This window comes from Megalobrama amblycephala, linkage group LG7, assembly GCF_018812025.1.
Source record: "Megalobrama amblycephala isolate DHTTF-2021 linkage group LG7, ASM1881202v1, whole genome shotgun sequence".
Taxonomy (NCBI): Eukaryota; Metazoa; Chordata; class Actinopteri; order Cypriniformes; family Xenocyprididae; genus Megalobrama; species Megalobrama amblycephala.
The window spans coordinates 13,275,219-13,291,301 of record NC_063050.1 but is presented as its reverse complement, the minus strand read 5'-3'; the positions used below and the strand labels follow the sequence as shown (position 1 = coordinate 13,291,301).

Here is a 16,083-nt window from a genome sequence, read left to right as displayed (position 1 = left end):
AAAAAGTCAAGAGCCCAACTAAAGCAACCCCTGATCTCCATGATGGTAACTTAAAATTGTGATTTTAACAGCAGGTGTTCATCATTAATGTTCAATAGTCACACGATTAATGAATTATCTTGATTGAATGGTCTGGTTTTGGTCTTGGAAAGTCTGGTCTCGTCCACACCTCTGGTTTTGAATGGTCTTGGTTTTGGAGGTCTGATCTTCACCTCTGAAATGAACACAAAGTTGTGTAAATGTGTAATATAAACACATTACAGGTGTTCTTGGCTGCACAGATTGTGTTGATGCTGTGAACAAATACACAGGTTGTGTATTTTAAAACTACACATAATATGTGTAAAACAATTGAATTCTTCCAACACATTTTTATGCAATATTGACACAAAATGTGTAAACTAAAGTGCTACACATAATATGTGTCATTTTTCTACACATTTCTTCTTAGAGTGAAACTGTATGCATTTTTAATTAGTTTATTTAACATTTGAACTTCAAACTCAGTCAAAACAACTGCAATATGTTCCTCTAGAGGGAGATATACGACACACGCTTAGGAAAACTCAGCGAGCTTTTCTCACTTGTTCAGTTCAGTGGCATGTTGTTGTTGTGCTGCAGTTGTGTGAATAAAACCAACATCTAAATGTTCTTCTTGGAACCAGAAACAAGACACACCATATGAAGTTGAGATAGAAGACCGTATTTGTTTTATATTAATTTATTTGTTCCAATTTTTCACTTTCACTTTCACTTTAAGTAGGCTACATGGTTTTGCCATAGTTTTGTAAAAAAACATTCAGGATTTTTAATATTGTTTTATTTGTTAATTTATTTTATTTCTTTACTTTACCAATAACAATATTTGTTATGATTTACTCTGATAGAAAGTGTTATGTGTAACCTTTAAAAAACTTTGATGCAGAACTTCCTGCCTCTGAAAAAAGAGCGTTTCCTCCTTCCACAAACCTAGAAGATCCCTTTCCTTCCCCTGCTAGAGCTTCTGTGTGTTGCAACACAGTGAGGAGAATTACAACTTTTATGTACATTTACATTCATTTATTTATCAGAAAGCGATTTACAGATGATCAATAACAAGCGATTTACCAGAGACAATAAACACGAGAAGTGTAAGTAATGCTGTTAAATAAATTCTTATTTCTTGGGCTTCACTTTTTGACTTTCTCTGTGTCTTGGGATTTTTCCATTGTGCAGCTCATGTACCTACCTAGACAAAACAAGAAGTAGTAGTCCTTGGACACACCGACACTCTCACACACAACCAGAAGTTGAAGACACACACACATTTACGCACATACATTTCTTATTTGTTATTATTTTTTCTTGAAATGCCATACATGGTAAGGTTTGATTCTTAAGTCATATGATTGGATGCTCAAGCCATCCTGGAGATTGTTGTTTGACCTACGTCTATAAATATGACCCTTCTTCCTGAATAAATCTGAGAATGCTTTGTACCACACTTGATCTGTGTCTGGTCATTCTCCTGAGAAATCTCTCGCTGCTGCTGCCACACATCACAGGGGTTGAGGCGCCTGTTTCTTAACTGATGACTGAGACTACAAATATTTTACCTATTATTGAGATTTTGATCTAACAAATACAAAGTTTTATTCAGACATTGTTTAGAATAGAAAATAGAAAAATATAAAAGAATAGAATATATAGAAAATTTCTTTTCTAGAATAGAAAAGCTAGTACAGGCAGGATTCAGGAACAGTGAAAGAAGTGCGTAGAAGTTTCTTTTCTTTTCTTTTCTTTTCTTCAGCAGGTTAAGCGCTCGTGGAAGAGGTGTGGTTTCGTGAATATTGTAAGGGATTTGGCAGTCTGGATAGTGTTGGAAAGATCATTCAAAAAACAGACCAGTTGGCGGCATGCCACTATTAAAAGAGGCCAGAGGTTAGGAATTGATCATCGCAGCAGGAGGACGGGCTTTAAGAAGAAGAAGAAAAAAGGCCTTTGGAAAGGAGTTTGGAAAGACCCAAATCTACGCTCATTGGGAGAAACTGCATGAGAAAAGAATGAGATTGTCAGATGTTCTGGAGCATCTCAGCTTTGCTGTCTTCACCAAAAAAGTTTTGGCATCTTGATCTTCTTGACTTGAGAGATTTTTTATTTTATTTTTTTTGCAAAGAGAATAAGACTTTTGTGATTATCATAATTCATGTCACATTATAATGTGGTAATTGTCAGTTTTCTGATTGCAGAAGTCACTATGGTGTCGTCTCTCATAAAGTCTCTTCCTCTGATCGTAGTGATCATGACTGCGGGTGAGTCTTCAGTTTCACTCACTATACAGATATTTGAACTAAAGATGACTGAGATCTTCACACTTACAAACTGACATCAGTGTTTTACTGTCAGCTGACATAAAAATATTCAGAAGTTAAAAGATATTTTTTTGTACATTTGAAACACCTGAAAGTCTCTTCATTTCTCATTTCTGTGTTTCAGGGGTTGATGGTCAGCAGGATTGGGGAGTGAATTACAGCCCTTCATATGTTTGTGCATTAAAGGGATCAACAGTGAAAATATCCTGTACTGTAACACTTCCTGAATATTATGACATCAAAACAGTCACGTGGACAAAAACTGCTGTAACTGTTGGAGAATCACCTGATCTGTGTTCAGATCCAGAGAAGAGAGGATGGATTGAGTGTTTGAGTGATGAAGACACTTCCAGCATCACTTTGACGAATGTAACAGAAGCTGATAAACACGTCTACTACTGCAGATTTACAGATGATTGGAATATAAGATGGACGGTGATTCCTGGAGCTCATCTTAATGTCACAGGTAAAGTGAACTCCAAGAAATAGAAACATTTTTATTATCTTTTGAATAAACTATCATCTGTACCACAGAAACATATATTATATAATTGCTGTCTATAGTGAATGAATGAATGAATGAATGAGGCATTTATATAGCGCTTTCATATGTACTACTGTACACCCAAAGCGCTTTTACAATCATATCAGGGGTCTCTCCTCATCCACCACCAGTGTGCAGCATCCACTTGGATGATGCGACGGCAGCCACAGTACAACGGCGCCAGTGCGCTCACCACACACCAGCTGAAGGTGGAGAGGAGAGAGAGTGAAAGACCCAATTCAATGGATGGGGATTATTAGGAGGCCGTGATTGATAAGGGCCTATGGAGGGAATTTGGCCAGGACACCGGGGTTACACCCCTACTCTTTACGAGAAGTGCCATGGGATTTTTAATGACCACAGAGAGTCAGGACCTCGGTTTAACGTCTCATCCGAAGGACGGTGCTTGTTACAGTACAGTGTCCCCGTCACTATACTGGGGCATTAGGACCCACACAGACCACAGGGTGAGCACCCCCTGCTGGCCTTACCAACACCTCTTCCAGCAGCTACTTGGTTTTCCCAGGAGGTCTCCCATCAAGGTACTAACCAGGCTCAGCCCTGCTTAGCTTCAGTGGGCAACCGGTCTTGGGCTACAGGGTGATATGGCTGCTGGCATAGTGCTTCAGTTTAGAGTTTTAATATTATTATTTTAGTATTATCACAGTGAATCAGATGTTGTTGTTATTGTTGTTGTTGTTGTGTCAGACCTGCAGGTGGAGACACAGCAGAGAGTGAAAGAGGGAGATTCAGTCACTCTGACATGTAAAAGCAGCTGCTCTCTGACTGAACAAACAACATTCATCTGGTACAGAAACACACAGAGATTCACTGATAGAACAGAGTATCAGCTTCATCTGTGGTCAGTCAGTCGTTCTGATGAAGGAAACTATCAGTGTGAAATAAGAGGAAATAATGATCATCTGAGCTCTCCTGCTGTTTATCTTAATGTCGAATGTGAGTACAAACTGATGCATTAATATTCAGTGGTGGACAGTAACGACCAGCTAACAGAATTTTCTTATAAGAACGTTCAGTGTTGGTTCTGGGAACATTAAAAACGTCCAGTTTTCTTGATGTTATAGGAACGTTTATTTTCATCTAAAATTCAACATTCTAAGAACGTTGATTTGTAACATTCCAAGAACATGAAAATGTTCAGTTTCCTTAATGTTAGTAGAATGTTATTTAAAGGTTAGTATGATGTTCCTGAAACACTGTTTCAATCATTCAAACACCTGCTGTGAACAAACACTGAAAGAAAGAGAGAGAGAACCTTATTCTGAAATGAAGAAATCATCATGTGCTCCGAGAAGCAAAAGCAGTGTTCAATTTATGAATGAACTGATTCTTCTCAATGAACCTGATAAATCAGTTCACACCAAACAATTCATTTGTGAATTGGACTGATCTGCAGATGTTCTCGAGTCAACAACTCATTGATGAAATCATCCGTTCAGACTCAGAGCAAGTCTCCAGTTAACTGAATTCACAAGTCTGTCACAACCTAGAACTAGTGACTAACATATAGTGGTTATTTTGGGAAAACCCCAGGTATTTTGAGCAGTAGGATTATATAAAATATATAATATAAAATTATTTACGTAGCCTATTTATTATTATTATTATATAATTATTAAGTCAATTATATAATAATATTAAAAAGTAAATTATTTATTATATAAATTATTAAATAGCATTTAAAATTGACAAAATAATCATTTATGAATCAGTACTTTTCATACTTTCATACTTTTACTGGAGTAATATTTTATTATATCTGTACTTTTACTAAAGTAGGCTACTTGATTTGTGTAATTTGTCCACCACTGTTTATTTTAGTGAAATAGTTCACAGATTATTCAGAATTTAGTCCAGATTTGTTTGATAATTTCATACAGACTGTATGACATTTTTGTTTATTAGACATGATTTATTCTTATTACCTTATTTATATGATAAATTAATTTAAAGCATGAATGGGTTGACAAATCTGTAAATATAATATTGTTTTATTGACTTCCAGACATGTTGGTCTGGTTTATCAATGCAGAAATGTTTTCTGGAAACACCTGCAATTGCTCATAAAGAAGCTCAACAAAAGTCAAGGGTCAAGAGCTCAACTAAAGCAAACACTGATCACCATGATGGTGACCTCAAACTAAACATTTTAAATAAGACATCAACATCTAAACCTCCTTTAATTCTCATTAAGAGCTTCTGTAGACATGTGGCAGAAATAAAGTCAGTCTGGTTAGTAATAAGTGAAGCTGGTAATGCTGTTTGTGGAGTTGTTTAATCATATCTTCAGAGATTTAATGTCTTTTATCTTCAGTTCATCTAAGGCTGTGGCTGAAGAAAGTTGTAGTTTGTGTTCTTATTTCTCTTTCTTTCAGTGTTTGTTCACAGCAGGTGTTTGAATGATTGAAAGAATGTTTCAGGAACATCATACTAACCTTTAAATAACATTCTACTAACATTAAGGAAACTGGACATTTTCATGTTCTTGGAATGTTACAAATCAACGTTCTTAGAATGTTGAATTTTAAATCAAAATTAAGTTGGTTCTGGTTTACATTCCCAGAACCAACACTGAATATTTAGAGAACATTCTTAAAATCAAAGTCTGTTAGCTGTGTTGACACCAGTTCAGATGTAGATTTGCTCTTTTTTCATCGCTGTTTTATATATATTTCATGTAGATCCTCCAAAGAGCGTCTCAGTGTCCATCAGTCCGTCTGGTGAAATAGTGTCAGGAGATTCAGTGACTCTGAACTGCAGCAGTGATTCAAACCCTCCTGCTCTGAACTTCAGCTGGTTTAAGGAGGATGAAACCTCAGCTGTTGGATCTGGACAGAGTTTCAGCATCTCCAGCTTTAGCTCCAGTTTCAGTGGACGCTTCTACTGTGAGGCTCAGAATAAATATGGATCTCAGAGATCAGCGTCTGTTTCTCTCACTGTTAAAGGTATTTTCTATAAACAGACACTCTTTCAGGTTCATCTGTCTCACGTGTGAAATGATCTTCATGATCTTCTTGTTTTAGGGGTTCAGAGAGCTGCTCTGCACACAGTTTCTGGGATCGTGGCGGGATATGGAGGATTGATCTTCATCATTATCTTCATCATCATCTTCATTATGTTCATAAAGTGAGTGAATGTTGAGCAGCTCCTGAATTAAATTCTTTTGCAAAATTTGTTGAACTTAAACCACTATCAGTTATATTAAAAATTTCTTACAATAAATGAAACTTTTCAGTACTTTCTAACGAAAACATTTTTTCTCCAGGAAGAAGAGGAGAGATGGTGGAGCTGAAGTTATCAGACAAAATCAGGCAAGTTTAGTGATTCATGCCTGAATCTACAATGACATGGATATTATATTTAACTAGAAAATACAAACATTGACAAATATTTGACATGAAAACAATCTGGAGAACAATGTGCAAGTAACTCACAGTCACATGTGTTTCTGAATGATTGATCTGTTGTTATATTTCTGTGATATTTTATGTGATAAACTGCAGGAGGATCGCTCTGACAGATCAGCAGAAACGGCTCTGACCAATGACGATCCACTGTATTCACTCGTATCAGCCAATCAGAGGGATGATCTGTATGAAAACATTAAACCCGAACGCTCCGGGAGAAAACAAACAGAAACAGACTCTGGAGATGTTGGAGAGGTTCAGTATGCCAGTGTCCATCACTTCAAGAACAAAGACATGAAGAAGACTGAAGAGAACGACTGTCAGACCATTGAGACGCATCATCCATCTGAAGCCAACAGGTGAGAAACCATTCATTCATCTGAACCCCAATAAAACATGATCAATGCTGAATCAGAGCTCACCTGCTGATGGGACTTTCTTAAATGCCACATTAATATATTTATTTCTCTCCAGGTCTGAGGATGTGATCTACAGCTCATGCAAGTAAAGATCGTGTGGTTTATTGATGCTGGAGAACTGGATTTGAGTCCAGCACAGGTCATGTTCTCATTTCCCTCTTCTCTTGATTTCACATACACATTTATGGGACTGTTTTTCTGTTTGGATATGGATGGATTTCGATTTATAATCAGCTCTTTTATTACGATCTTAATTGATTGTCAGTATCACACACACACACACACACACACACACTGATACCTGTAATAGTCAAAGGTCTTTTAGCTCTCGCTTTGTACAGTCAGAGCAGAACAGATGTTTCCTCTCGTCTCGTCAAACTGTCTCGTCAAACAAATTTTATTGCTAAATTCATTAAATCTGAACATTGTCAGAAAGTCTCCTTATGACATCATTCTCATGACAATATAACACATTTTACACCAAACTCTCATTACTGTAATGTGCCGGGTATTGTATTTTTCATGTTTTTCACATCTGTAATACAGTAAAAAATACTTTATAACTCTTTGTGTACTATGTTAACTAACAAATTTAATGAAAAATTAAATGAGGAAAACATTGTAAAACCATCTTCCAAACCGTGTTTTTGCTTTAAATCATTATGGTCTGTAATAATTATTTATATTTTAGAGCTGTCAGGACAAGGTTCACAAAACATGTTGATAATGCCAATCTTTACACCAGTTTCTACTTTGTCTATAAATAGGCTAGCCAAGTTATAATAACTTACATTTACCTGCTCACATTTTTCAGGTCCATATTTATTTTCTTATTGAGAGTTTTGATGTCATTAGTGACATTCACATAAGGCGATCACCTGTAACCATGAACACATCAGTAATTACCAAAATAATGTTCCTCTGTACAGTGTTGTCAACTATTTTCAATGGAAAGCAGCTAAAGTCACTCAAAAAGTCGCTAAATGCCGCTAATGTCAGCATTATGTTCTGTTCAGTGTGTTTTTTCCTGTCAAAATAAACTGACCTAGTTTCCAAGTCTGTGTCAGTTTCATTTTGTTCACCTGGTGTTCATTAATTACCTCATTAGTTCCCTCATTTAGTGTGGTATATTTTCTCTCTGTTTTGTTCAGTTCTTTGTCCCGTCTTGTCAATGTTAAGTGGTTGTGTTTTCCCATTCTCCTGTGATTCCCCTGCTGGATTTAATAAAGACTGTTTGTGTTTTGATATTCTCCTGTCGTGTTTATACCCAGCCACACGTGACTTTACATGTGTTTTATTCATAAAGCATGAGAGGAGAGCACTGGGACTGTTAGGCTGCGTCCGAAACCGCCTACTTCTCTACTATTTAGTAGGGGAAAAGCAGTAGGCGAGCGAATAAGTATGTCTGAAGCAAAAAGAGTAGGTGAAAATTACCTGCGTGACGTACTAATTCTCGCGAGATTCGGACGTGCGCCTACTTAAAGTGCGTCCGAAACCGCCTACTTACCTAATATATAATAGGGGAAAGCAGTAGGCGAGCAATAAAGTATGTCAGAAACCTCAGTAATCATAAAATAGTAGTCGAGGAGTTCCCGAATGGCCTACTGCTTCCGCCCAGATTCTGAAGTATTCCTTGCTGGATACTTTTCTATCCCAGCAGGCCACGGGAGAGGATACGTCATAATCGAACACGGAGGAGAAAAGCGGCGCGGATGCTGTCAAATGTGAGTATTGAAAACCAAAAACACATTTGCTGAACTACTGTAGAGTAAACTGCTGAATGTGTAAAGATGCTAGACACTATTGTTGTGATTTTGCAGTAAAAATACAATTTATTATGTATAGATAACGGGATAAACACACCTTAATTCTCCAAAGTGGATTTACATATTCTAAACCATATACATCTTAAAGATGCTTACTAAATGTTTATTTAACATCTGACACGAACATCTTCTTCAAATATTATGACTTATGAGTGCTGGATTATGTATTATGAGTGATGTGTGTGTGCTATTATTCACTGTTGTCAACACTGTTTACATTACATGAATGAAAATAATGTAAATAAACAAATCTACAGTAACTACACATAAGTTTAATCTATTTTATTTGTCCATTAGTATTGTTAATAAATTAAGGAACATTTGTATTGGATAAGAAGTGAGTTAACACATCATCAACATGTGAATGTAGATTTGAGCACATAAATCTCAGAGGAAACGTGAATCTTGTCTGATGTTACAGGGACAGATGATCACGTGTGTTTATCCGGTGGAGGAATGATGCCATCAAAGGCTTTGAGTGAGGATACTACAGAAATGAATACAAAGTGTATTTAAATCTAAAGTCTAGTTTATTTTAATTATTGGAATTTAAACAGACTTATTACAGCACTTTTCTGATTCTTGATGTCTGTGCATTTGCTTCAGAGCTTTTGTGGAGCAGGACCTGCAAGAAAAGCTGACGACAGTATTTGTTATAAAAAAAAAGAGGAAAACCTGAAACAAAATAAAAATATATATAAAGTAAGTAACAAAATATAAAGTAAGATCATTTTGTTATTTCTAATACAGTGAATGCCCTCAGACTGGTGAGAGCACTGAGGATGGAGAGCCACAGCAGATCCTGGGAATGGTTCAGTGTTATGGACGAGATCCTCCATCACTCCTCCTTCCAAGTGACTCGACCAAGGACACACTGGAGGAGACGCTGCAGAGATCGAACCAGCAACCTTCTGCTGACCAGCTCAGTGGTTTAGACCACCACACCACAAAACTAATGAAGCCATGACAAGAATTAGCAATTGAAAAATATGAAATGAAATATGCAAGAAACAGAATGCTGACATGAATTAATTGTAAAATGTTTTAATCTGCTGATGGAGAGCACATGAATGTTTGCAGCAGCAGATTGTCCCACACATCTTCTCCCACTACTGCTCCAAGGTTGAGGGGTTCAGGGTTCCATCATCATCATCATCATCATCATCATCATCATCATCATCATCATCTTCAGCAGTGAGGAACATGATGATGAAGGTGTTCATCAGCTGCTTGATCAGAATACAGCTGCAGAATTGGCACAGCTGTGTTGAGATGACAACAGGACTGTAAATACCTGATTGTTAGATCAATACATTTGAATAAAGCTTTGTTTCGTGTGTTGTTGACTTGTATATGCATTTATTTGTCATTATTACTTTTATTAATTCTTTACTTATTAATTATGCTATTATCAGTAAATGTATATATTTTAATAAGCAATGAATTAATGCATGAATTGACTGTAAATGGAGATGTATTCACATCAGCTGTATTTGTCTAGTGTGTGTTCATGCACAGCTGTCATATAACTAAACATTACATTTTGCTTGTTTTATTAAAGAAGTAAAATGAAAAGTAATATAATTAAGTTTTGGTCAGCATTTATCATCATTATTGTGTGTAAGTGTTGGGGTGTGTTAGAAAAGCAGTTAATTCTGGTGTAATCTTAATTTTAAGTACTTTTTACTACTTTGAGTATAAAATCAGTCTTCTCCAAAGACGAGATCTTCGAGCAGCTGCTGATGTCTTCTTTGGCTGCAGACATCGCTAACACTGAGGAAAACCGCACTAGGGTTCAGTTACTGGTGCTGTGAGGTGTTGGTGCACCTGTTGCTCATATCTTTATTTTTATTGCAGGATCTACAATTTACATACAAGAGCATGGAAAATACCATAGTGTATCTTTAACAATGAACAATAATAATGACAACAACAACAACAACAAAAAAATATGGGTTTGTATACATCATAGTTTGCGATTATATACACAGACATAAAGCATGATGACAAGATTAAATATTTTGAATACATCATAATGCATAAAAGTTATTTATTTTTAATTTATAAGCCTGAGGGATGAAACTAAGCTAATTCAACAAGAAAAAGAGGAAAACAAATATGCCACCTTTGCTTGTGGATGGACATTTTTGCATGTAAAATAAAGAAATTAACAATATATTCACGCGAATTTGGGTTTTTGTAACAAAAAATAAATCACATTAGTCATATCTTTTAAGTTGTTGCGCTTGCGATAACGTCGTAGGTCACATGATAACGTCAACATGGCGGATTATTCTCGGATCTCATTCATACTCAACGAGATTTGGCTGTTAAGTACCTACTCTTTTAGCGCTCGTTAAGTAAGTACTTATTGAAATTAAGTACCTACTCATTGAGTAGGCGGTTTCGGACGCAGCCTTAGTCGTCTTTTAATGCTGCACACAAACACACACAGGATGTAACAACTTGCCTCCTTAAACTTTCTAACACTGCTCTCTAGTGGGAAGTTAATGTAATAGCATCAATAATCACAGACGAAGTTACTTTAATAGCCTATATGTACCTGCATATACTACATTCCCCCCCTTTTTATTACATTTAAGAGAAAATGCAGGAAAAGAAAAATACTGATTCACCAACATGTAATAAACAAGTATGACCACTCAATTATTATACAGTTCAAAACAACTGGAATAATAAACAGCACCTGTTTACATGTTTGTTATGTATCTTTCAACAAAAAACACTCAGAACACAAACATAATTTATTTTCTTAAACTTCCCTTTTTCTTCTTCTTCTTCTTCTTCTTCTTAGCCCATTTCAAAATCACTGAATCTAATTGGCTTTTTCACAAGCCTCCCACTCCTAGTACAATATCCTTGCTCAGTGTTTTCATCCACCACAGTTTGATCTTGCACATTGTCCTCCTGGATTGACCGCTCTGTATCATCTCTTCAACTTCCTCCACAACATCTGGTAGAGCTTGTTCTTTGCTTGCACACAAGTGTCTGCTGTTCCTTCTGTATGTTGACCAGAATCCGTCACAATGTTGAAGGAACGTGTCTCCGGCCTTTGTTCTGTCACCATTGCCGGCTTCCAACCCTGTGATGTTTCCACCCTAACGACTGATCAACAGTAAGGAGAAATGACCAACCTTTGAGCTTGAATATATCCACACCCTACTTGTACCATGGAAGCTCTGGCAGTTCATGGGGTTTCAATGGCTCTTTTTGGTTCTTTGGCATTAGCTGCTGGCACACTGTACATCTTTCAACCATGTTCTGGATCTCTACAGACACACCTGGCCAGTACAAGTCTCTCCTCGCATGTTCCTTGGTTCGTTGTACTCTTTGATGAGTAGCATGTAGTCTTTCCAGTATTACTGGCCGCATACCTCTTGGGATGATGAATTTGTCATTATCAGTCCGTCACAGATTCTTATCATGTCTTTGAAGGGCCAGTAACTCCTCAGATCTTTGTCGAGCTGTTTCTTGTGGACAGGCCATCCTCGCTGGTGCACTTCTCTTAGCTTTGAAGATGTTTCATCTGCTTTTGTCTCTGACTTGAGCCTTTCAAGCATTTCAGTGCCCATGACCTCAGTGGCTTCCATTGCATAAACTACTCTCTCCTCACCATCCATGTTTTCATCATGCAGTCTGTCTTCAGGGAGAAATGTCCTAGACAGAGCGTCGGCTATCAGCATGTGTTTTCCTGGTGTGTGGCTCACCTGCAGATTCTAGCGCTGCAGCTGCAGAAGCTTTCTTTGCAGACGGGCTGGAGCTTGACTCAGAGGCTTTGTGAAATTTGCCTCCAGCGGCTTGTGATCAGATTGTACAATCACAGATGCTCCAAAAACGTACAGATGGAAAAACCACCGCGAGCAACTCTGCAATCTGCGCGTAATTGCGCTCAGCATCTGTCAGTGCTCTTGAGGGATATGTGACTGGGCGTTCCTGTTGCAGTAAACATGCACCGAGGCCATCTTTTGATGCGTCAGCTTGAAGCACAATTTGCTGGTCCGGGTCAAAAAACCTGAACACGAGAGCCTCAGTGAGTGCTTTTTTTAATCTGTCCAGTGCTGCATCATGCTCAGGCATCTGCAACCATTGTGAGTCTTTCTCAGCAACTGTCTTAATGGAGCCGTCAAAACTGCTTTGTTTCTTATGTACTGTAACAAGTATTTTGTCATGCCCAGCAGTCTCTTAGGTCTTCTGGAGCGGGCATGTGGACAATTGCTTCTACCTTTTCACTGTCCAGTTGAACACCCTCCACTCTTATTATGTGGCTCATGTATCTCACTTTTGTGACTTTGTACTGTATTTTGTTCGCATTGAACTTGATGTTCAGTTCTTTGGCTGTCCATCACTTTCTGTGTGCTCCTTCTCATCAACCGCTGCAATGATCATATCATCAGCAATCACACTAATTGTGAAAAAAACTAATCACACCACTAATGTCACCAAAAGCCTCACTGAACACCTCACTGGAGGATTTTAGGCCAAATGGAAGACATTTGAACCTGAAGCGTCCCCAAGGTGAGTTAAAAGTACACAGCAATGATGAAGCTTTGTCTAGCTTAATCTGCCAGTACCCATCCTTTTCGTTCAAAATTGTGAACAGTTTGTTAGCGACCAGTTTGCTCTGTACATCCTCTGGTGTTGGTATGGAGTAGTGCTGGCATCTGTTTAGTTCACGAGGATCAAGACATAAGCGAGCCATTTTTCTTTTCAGTTTCCACCAGACTGTTGACCCATTTTGTTGGCTCTGGCGCAGTGACATCATTCTGCACTAACTGATCCAGAGTTTCTTTAGTCTGTTCATTATGGCCAGGGGAATCTTTCTACATCCATGAACCACTAAGGAACCTCTGGATCAATGTATATGTGTAATTCTCCAAGCCCTTGGAACACCTCTGTGTGGCTTTAAGTCAGTTGTAGTTGTTTCATTTTCTGAGAGAGCAAGCATGATGTTAAACCAACATCACATTGTAACAATGATTCAATGCCATTTCCATTGATAACATTGATAACTAATTGTTGTCATTGAAAACTAAAAAAGTAGTGCTTGAAATGAATTTCATTTTACAGATCTGTACGAACGCTGTAAGGAGATTCATGTTCATTTTGCTTAAAATTTCAATATTATCTTACGCAAAATTAATAAGTTGCCATTATGTGTCAGCAAATGTTTCCCAAGCTATGAACAAGAGTAAAATATTGTTTTACTCACTTCTCTTATTCATGTTGAGACAGATGTTTTGTTCTAAGATAAGGATTTTTTTTTTTTACTATCATGCAAGATGTTTATAAAAACAACATTGTTAGGATGATCTTTGATTGTGTGTTCATAGTTTTTTTTTTTTTTTTTTTTTTTTTTTTGCACAGTGAAATATTTATGTAAAAATTCTGTGCAAAAAGTGGTGGTTCAAAACCCAACAACAGAGAATATGCTGCTGTGTAGTGAGAATACAATCCTGATATCCAAAGCAGTCGACCTGACCTGTCAAAGTACATGCAAATATGGGAATAGTGTACAGAAAAGCTGAACAAAACAAAGTGGAGGAACATTTGTGGTGAGGTAAACATAACATACAAGTGAGCAATTCCTGTTATAGTCCATCAAATTGTATTGTTTTGTTTATTTCCATTTATTTGGAAAGGGACAGATCCAATAAACATTGACAAAACTGAGACAACAGCCATCCAATGCAAGTATCATAGTGCTTTTAGCTAAAGCTAATTTACAACACTCATCCATAGAAAGAGTTTTTATTGACTACAATTACAACAACACTAAAAATAAACAATAAAATAAAAATAAACATGAATGAAAGTTTATTAAAACTTGCAGCAGATTTTAAATGATCAGGGAGCGAATTCCAACTTTTTGCACCTTTCACTGAATCTGAACAAAAGATGTTTTACAGAATAAAATGTTTCAGTTGCTGCCAGAAGCCGCTCTGGTGAATCTGAACCACTGCAATCTCTTGAAAAATGACATAACGGTGAGGGGCAAAACCATTTAAACATTTGAATACAAGATTTACATACTGAAAATAAACAAAATGAGCAAAACTTACAATCTTATTTTACAATGATAATATCTTATTTGCTTCCTAGCCAAAATAAATATAAAGACATTAAATCTGATAAATTACAGACGGGTTAGTCTGAGACTAAATTGTTAATCCATATGATTTGTGAAAATATCACTGAGTTTAAAAACAACAAAGCATGATCAAAAGTTAAACAATTTTTTATCATAAAGCTAATAAGACTGAGCTTGATTGTTTTACATATCTTTTATGGCTATTAAAATCTAACTGACAATCTAAATCTTTATTTTTATAATAAATCAAACATATAATTTATAATGTCTCTGCAAGCCCATAAAAGATTTTGACTAAACATTGTTTTACAAGACAATGTATATGTTGACACGACTAAAATGAATGATTAAAAAACATTATTTTTAACAACCATACATACTACTGTAAAGCAATAGATTTCTATTGATTCATGATTTATAAATGAATCAGTATCATATATAGGCCTACATGAAGAAATGTATGTAATGCAACATGAAGCACATTTATAGCTTTTTAAGACAGACAAAGTTGAGTTTATCCTCACAATTTTTGGGTGTCCAAATATTATTTTGTCTCTCCAGAGCTCCACAGCGCAGGTTTCTGGCAGGACACTGGAGCTCCCCCTCCACAGACCAGGCTTTATATTGAAGATTGTGTCCACTGACCCAGAACCAATGACCAGCCATGAAGCGCAGGCCGGTCCACACAGAAGCTGTCTGGGATGATGTAGCGTTATTTATCACCTCTGCCATAATCATCTCAGATCTTAGACTCACCAGGTCAATGTAGTTCTGTCTGCAGTAGTCCAGGGCTTCATCCCACGTCTTGTTCTGATGCACCAGAATGGGCTCAAAGACCCGCATACAGTAAAATGGCAGAGTCGCTGAGCACGGAAGATTGTGCAGTTTATAATTATATTTTCTTACAACGCAACACTCTTGAGTGATCCTGTCTGGTTCCCCAGTGTCCCAATTGTCAATTTGTTCATCCTCACCTCCAGACCAAATCCATTTTTCTGGGTTGTTAGGACTCATGTGCAGTCCAATCCAAAAATATAAATGATTGACTTCTGGATTTCTAGAGAGCAGTTGTGCCTCTTCTTTATTGACGGTGGACAGGTCATCATGGTGTTCTCTGCAGTACGTCTGTGCATCTTTCCAGGTCATTAATTTATTCACAAACACATGTTTTCTGTGGAGACTGAAGCTCAGTCCAGAGAGACTCAAAAACAGGAGCAGAGTGACGACAGCCTTCATTTCTCCACAGATGATCTACTCAGCGCAGAGTTTGTGTGATCTCAGTGATGAAGGGGCAGTTTTTATTTCTGTGAGAGACAATAAAAAAACTGGAAGGCACTGACCAACCAGATGGCCAGACTCTTCAAGTATTTGTGTAGTAAATATCCAAACCAAATGAGCTGAAACAC

At 37.1% G+C, this 16,083-nt stretch overlaps 2 protein-coding genes and 1 pseudogene across 3 annotated transcripts in view; 1 reads left to right on the top strand and 2 right to left on the bottom strand.

The window, feature by feature from the left end:
- The window catches only part of LOC125271712 (B-cell receptor CD22-like), a 28,268-nt gene extending 18,097 nt beyond the window's left edge, over window positions 1-10,171 (top strand). Inside the window, exons 6-13 of one of the 2 annotated variants that reach the window (XR_007185702.1) lie at window positions 3,604-3,852; window positions 5,598-5,861; window positions 5,940-6,042; window positions 6,182-6,227; window positions 6,420-6,682; window positions 6,798-8,466; window positions 8,990-9,046; window positions 9,175-10,171. Coding sequence is in view for 1 of the 2 variants with exons in the window: in XM_048195893.1 (XP_048051850.1) it covers window positions 3,604-3,852; window positions 5,598-5,861; window positions 5,940-6,042; window positions 6,182-6,227; window positions 6,420-6,682; window positions 6,798-6,831 (959 nt within the window). In the remaining variant the exon portion in view is untranslated. Of the gene's footprint in view, window positions 1-3,603; window positions 3,853-5,597; window positions 5,862-5,939; window positions 6,043-6,181; window positions 6,228-6,419; window positions 6,683-6,797 lie in introns of both variants that reach the window. The other variant, XM_048195893.1, reaches the window with a different exon arrangement.
- LOC125273189 lies at window positions 3,396-3,512 on the bottom strand (annotated as a pseudogene).
- Window positions 10,172-13,984: 3,813 nt separating the features above from the next.
- Window positions 13,985-16,083, bottom strand: LOC125271405 (macrophage mannose receptor 1-like). The gene has a single exon (XM_048195478.1). The coding sequence runs from the start codon at window positions 15,911-15,913 to the stop codon at window positions 15,161-15,163; it is 753 nt and encodes a 250-aa protein (XP_048051435.1). The 5' UTR covers window positions 15,914-16,083; the 3' UTR covers window positions 13,985-15,160.